Source organism: Salvelinus namaycush, unplaced genomic scaffold (assembly GCF_016432855.1).
Source record: "Salvelinus namaycush isolate Seneca unplaced genomic scaffold, SaNama_1.0 Scaffold165, whole genome shotgun sequence".
Classification (NCBI taxonomy): Eukaryota; Metazoa; Chordata; class Actinopteri; order Salmoniformes; family Salmonidae; genus Salvelinus; species Salvelinus namaycush.
Window position 1 is genome coordinate 46,943 of NW_024058397.1, and position 6,433 is coordinate 53,375.

The 6,433-nt window shown below is 41.6% G+C and overlaps 1 protein-coding gene across 1 annotated transcript; it reads left to right on the forward strand.

Annotated features, from left to right (window-relative positions):
* The first annotated feature begins 324 nt into the window (after positions 1–324).
* On the forward strand, positions 325–5,939 carry LOC120037233 (GTPase IMAP family member 7-like). Its single transcript, XM_038983410.1, has 3 exons — positions 325–343; positions 839–1,601; positions 5,924–5,939. The coding sequence occupies exons 1-3, from the start codon at positions 325–327 to the stop codon at positions 5,937–5,939; spliced, it is 798 nt and encodes a 265-aa protein (XP_038839338.1).
* Positions 5,940–6,433: the final 494 nt, after the last annotated feature.

Genomic DNA, 6,433 nt, shown 5'->3' on the forward strand with positions numbered 1-6,433 from the left:
GGTGATTTACCCAATAAATTACTGGGAGTTTATATATGGAGTGTGTGACTCTTTATTTTGATAGTTTATAGTTTATTCGCCGTTAGTCAGCACCTCTACATAAAATACGTTTCTCTGGGTGTGCGTCAGCTCATGTTTTTTATTTGACTAATAACAGCTTAATAACATATGATGTGATTTGTGAAGACATTTTGAAAAGTTCCATTAAATAAGAAAAACTGTACAGCTATAAATCTGAACCTGATATATAATTGATCATGTATTGTTTTATGTTTACTATAGTTCCTTTACTAAAGGAGGCAGAGACATCAGACTTCGGTGAGTATGGCTCCATTCCTTCATGGTCAGATAATTAATAAACCCCAATTCCCTCTGTTGTCAAACAGTGAATGGTAAAAAAATATATATACTAGATAATACAGTATATGTACACTGTCACCAAGCCAATAAATAATACATATTTCAGAGTATACTATGGAATCATTGAAAATAATGCTGCAAGATAATTTCAGCTTCTGTAGATGGATCATACCAAGGTGAAAGATCCACAACCATAGGTGTTGCATCAGCCTATCCCGTGGATAATGACAACTATGCAGGTAAGATAACAGTTGTGTTGTCCAAATAAACCTAGTGATAAAACAGTTAGGCTTAACTGTTGCTGTTAGCTGAGTGTTGTCCCTGTGAATCTAAATCAATGACTTTGGTAGCTGACAATGATGTCCCTGTGAATCTAAATCAATGACTTTGGTAGCTGACAATGATGTCCCTGTGAATCTAATTTAATGACTTCGGTACCTGATAATGATAAAATGTGTTACCATTTGTATTTCCACAGATTCAGAGCAGCCAGCTGATCTGAGGATAGTTCTGGTGGGGAAGACTGGATCAGGGAAGAGTGCAACAGGAAACACCATCCTGGGGAGAGGTGCCTTTAAAGAAGAGGCCTCCTTTGTGTCTGTAACTGAAAAATGTGAGAAACAGAGTGGAGTGGTGGATGGGAGGAAGATTGATGTCATCGACACCCCGGGGCTCTATGACACAACAATGTCTGAAGAAGAGATGAAAAGTGAAATAGAAAAGGCCATCTACATGTCAGTCCCAGGACCCCATGTGTTCCTGCTGGTGATCAGACTGGGGAGGTTCACAGAGGAGGAGAGGAACACTGTGAAGTGGATCCAGGAGAACTTTGGAGAAGAAGCCTCAAAATACATCATAGTGCTGTTCACTGGTAAAGATCAGTTGAAGGGGAAAACAGTTGAAAAGTGTCTGAAACCTTGTGTTGCACTTACCAGACTGATCCAAAGCTGTTTGGGAAGGTACCATTGTCTCAATAATGATCAGAGGGATGACCGTCTTCAGGTCAGAGAGCTGCTGAAGAAGATAGAAGAGATGGTGGAGATGAATGGAGGAAAGTACTACACCAATGAGATGTACCAGGAGGTTCAGAGGAAATTGAGAGAGGAGGAGAAGAGGAGGAGAGAGGAGAAGGAGGAAGAGAAGAGGAGAAAGATGGAGGAGACGAGGAGAAGGGAGGAGCAGAATCAGGCGGAAGAAAGGAGGAGACGGGAGGAAGAAAGGAGGAGACAGGAGGAAGAACGGTGGAGACGGGCTAAAGAAAAAATGAAGAAAATATTAGTTTTATCTTCAGTAACAGTTGGGGCTGCAGCACTTATTGCTGCTGAAGCAGCAGTGGTTGTGGTAGCAGGACACATTCTGTTGGCTGGGGCAGCTGTATATAGTATAGTATCCTTGGTAACGAAGAAAAAACAGTAAAAAACAGAAGTATGTTTTCTGCCCAGTGACCACAGATGGAAATGAGCTACTGGATACAGAAGCTGGTACAATACTTATGCTATTAACGTTAAGTATGGTCCTTGATGAATTAATAAACAAATTAAGTTACAAATAATTACATGTATACTGTAGGTGATAAAAAATAATACAATCAGATTAAACTTTTTGGGGTCATTTAATGAATCTATTTGTGACTCAAAAAGGGTTAAAGAGGTGAACTTCTAATATACATGGAAATATGATACTATTTCAGTAGACTATTATTTAAACCTCTATGTTGTTATATACTGTATGTATGTATTGTACTCAGCTAAGGCAACTTTAAATATACTTTTAAAAACTTTACATTTCACCTAATTTTAACATTCAAAGTGCCAAATAAAGAAACAGGGTTGACTTAAACAGGGTTGTTGATTTCATCTTAATTCAGCCAGTTCTGTCATTCTTTCCAGGTCCCAAACAGTTCGAACTTCTAATTTTAAAAATGAATCTCTCCAGAAATAAGTCTCTCACTGTTGTCGCCTGTTATCGACCCCCCTCAGCTCCCAGCTGTGCCCTGGACACCATATGTGAATTGATTGCCTCCCATCTAGCTTCAGAGTTCATTCTGTTAGGTGACCTAAACTGGGATATGCTAAACACCACGGCAGTTCTACAATCTAAGCTAGATGCCCTCAATCTCACACAAATCATCAAGGAAGCCACCAGGTACAACCCTAAATCCGTAAACATGGGCACCCTCATAGACATTATCCTGACCAATGTGCCCTCCAAATACACCTCTGCTGTTTTCAAACAGGGTCTCAGCAATCACTGCCTCATTGACTGTATCCGCTATGGGTCCGCGGTCAAACGACCATCCCTCATCACTGTCAAACGCTCCCTAAAACACTTCTGCGAGCAGGCCTTTCTAATCGTCCTGGCCCGGGTATCCTGGAAGGATATTTACCTCATCCCGTCAGTCGAGGATGCCTGGTTGTTCTATAAAAGTAATTTCCCCACCATATTAAATAAGCATGCCCATTTAAAAAAATGTAGAACTAAGAACAGATATAGCCCTTGGTTCACTCCAGACCTGACTGCCCTTGACCAGCACAAAAACATCCTGTGGCGGACTGCAATAGCATCGAATAGTCCCCGCGATATGCAACTGTTCAGGGAAGTCAGGAACCAAAACACACAGTCAGCCAGGAAAGCAAAGGCTAGCTTTTTCAAGCAGAAATATGCATCCTGTAGCTCTAAAAAAAAATTGGGACACTGTAAAGTCCATGGCGAACAAGAGCACCTCCTCCCAGCTGCCCACTGCACTGAGGCTAGGTAACACGGTCACCACCGATAAATCCATGATAATCGAAAAATTCAATAAGCATTTCTCTATTGGCTACTCCAACCCCGGCCAACAGCTACTCGCCCGAGCCTCCTCAGGTTCTCCTTCACCCAAATCCAGATAGCAGATGTTCTGAAAGAGCTGCAAAACCTGGACCCGTACAAATCAGCTGGGCTAGACAATCTTGACCCTCTCTTTCTAAAACTATCCGCCGCCATTGTTGCAACCCCTATTACTAGTCTGTTCAACCTCTCTTTCATGTCATCCGAGATCCCTAAAGATTGGAAAGCTGCAGCGGTCATCCCCCTCTTCAAAGGGGGTGACACTCTAGACCCAAACTGTTACAGACCTATATCCATCCTACCTTGCCTATCTAAAGTCTTCGAAAGCCAAGTTAAACAAGCCAAGTTAAACAAACAGATCACTGACCATTTCGAATCACACCGTACTGTCTCCGCTGTGCAATCCGGTTTCAGAGCCGGTCACGGGTGCACCTCAGCCACGCTCAAGGTACTAAACAATATCATAACCACCATCGATAAAAGACAGTACTGTGCAGCCGTCTTCATCGACCTGGCCAAGGCTTTCGACTCTGTCAATCACTGTATTCTTATCGGCAGACTCAATAGCCTTGGTTTCTTTAACCTCTTGAAGCTAGGGGGCAGAATTTTTATGTTTGGAAAAATAACGTTCCCATTGTAAGCAGCCTATTTCTCAGGTCCAGATGCTATAATATTCATATAATTGACAGAGTAGGATAGAAAACACTCTAAAGTTTCCAAAACTGTCAAAATATTGTCTGTGAGTATAACAGAAGTGATTTTGCAGGCGAAAACCTGAGGAAATCCAACCCGGAAGTGACTTCTATTTTGAAAAATCACTGTTCCATTGCCTGCCTTTCGTCCATTTAAAGGGAAATCAACCAGATTTGAAAAATGAGCGAGATTTATCAAAACGCGTCAGTGGATACACGGATGTCCCTCCATTAGTTGTTGCTCGACATTTTCTTTCTCTCCAGCATTGAATAGTTTACAGTCCGGTTGAAATATTATCGATTATTGATGTTAAAAACAACCTGAGGATTGATTATTAAAAACATTTGACATGTTTTTACGACCTTTACGGATACTATATGGAATTTTCGTCAAGCCTTGATGACTTGCTTAAGGCTGTGGAATACTGAACATAACGCGCCAAACAAATGGAGGTATTTTGATATTAAAAAAATCTTTATCGAACAAAAGGAACATTTATTGTGTAACTTGGAGTCTCGTGAGTACAAGCATCTGAAGATCATCAAAGGTAAGCGATTAATTTTATTGCTTTTCGTGACCATTCTACATGGCTGCTAGGTGTTCTTACTGTTTTGTCTAGTGATCGATAAACTCACAAACGCTTGGATTGCTTTCGCTGTAAAGCATTTTTTCAAAATCTGACACGATAGGTAGATTAACAACAAGCTAAGCTGTGTTTTGGTATATTTCACTTGTGATTTCATGAAAATAAATATTTTTTGGTATTTTTTTGAATTTGGCGCTCTGCAATTCAGCGGTTGTTTACGAAAATGATCCCGTAAAGGGATCCGTGCGTCAAGAAGTTTTAATGACTGCCTCGCCTGGTTGACCAACTACTTTGTAGACAGAGTTCAGTGTGTCAAATCGGAGGGCATGTTGTCCGGACCTCTGGTACCCCCATAGAGACTGCCACAGGGTTCAATTCTCGGGCCGACTCTTTTCTCTGTATATATCAACGAACCTCCAAACGAGCTTCAATGCCACACAACACTCCTTACGTGGCCTCCAACTGCTCTTAAACTAGTAAAACCAAATGCATGCTTTCAACCGATCGCTGCCCGCACCCGCCTGCCCGACTAGCATCACCAACCTGGATGGTTCCGACCTAGAATATGTGGAGAACTATAAATATCTAGTTGTCTGGCTAGACTGTAAACTCTCCTTACAGACTCATATTAACCATCTCCAATCCAAAATCAAATCTAGAATCGGCTTTTTATTTCGCAACAAAGCCTCCTTCACTCACGCCGCCAAACTTACCCTAGTAAAACTGACTATCCTACCGATCCTCGACTTCGGCAATGTCATCTACAAAAAAGCTTCCAATACTCTACTCAGCAAACTGGATGCAGTCTATCACAGTGCCATCCCTTTTGTTACCAAATCACCTTATACCACCCACCACCCGCGACCTGTATGTTCTAGTCGGCTGGCCCTCGCTACATATTCGTCGTCAGACCCACTGGCTCCAGGTCATCTATAAGTCTATGCTAGGTAAAGCTCCGCCTTATCTCATTTCACTGGTCACAATAACAACACCCACCCATAGCACACGTTCCAGCAGGTATATCTCACTGATCATCCCCAAAGCCAACACCTCAATTGGCCGCCGTTCCTTCCAGTTCTCTGCCGCTAGTGACTGGAACGAATTGCAAAGTCGCTGAAGCTGGAGACTTTTATTTCCCTCACCAACTTTAAACATCAGCTATCTGAGCAGCTAACCGATCGCTGCAGCTGTACATAGTCCATCTGTAAATAGTCCACCCAATCTACCTACCTCATCCCCATACTGTTTTTATTTACTTTTCTGCTCTTTTGCACACCAGTATCTCTACTTGCACATCATCATCTGCTCATTTATCACTCCAGTGTTAATCTGCTAATTGTAATTCTTCACTACTATGGCCTATTTATTGCCTACCTCCTCATGCATTTTGCACACACTGTATATAGACTCTTTTTGTTCTACTGTGTCATTGACTTGTTTATTGTGTTATTGTCACAGGTGTCGTTGTAAGTAGACCAAGCGCAGCGTCGTAAGCGTACATTTCCTTTTTATTAGGTAAATGTCGCCAAGAAAACAACAAACGAAAGAAACAACCGTGAAGCTTACAGGACTAAGTGCCACCAACAAAGTTAACTACCCACACTGAAGGAGGGAAAAGGGCTACCTAAGTATGATTCCCAATCAGAGACAACGATAGACAGCTGTCCCTGATTGAGAACCATACCCGGCCAACACATAGAAACACAAATCATAGAAATAAAGGACATAGAATGCCCACCCAAATCACACCCTGACCAAACCTAAAAGAGACATAAAAAAGTCTCTCAGAGGTCAGGGAGTGACAGGCTTGTTTATTGTTTATTCCATGTGTAACTCTGTGTTGTCTGTGTCACACTGCTTTGCTTTATCTTGGCCAGGTCGCAGTTGTAAATGAGAACTTATTCTCAAGTAGCCTACCTGGTTAAATAAAGGTGAAATAATACAAATAAAAATAAATAAATATATAAA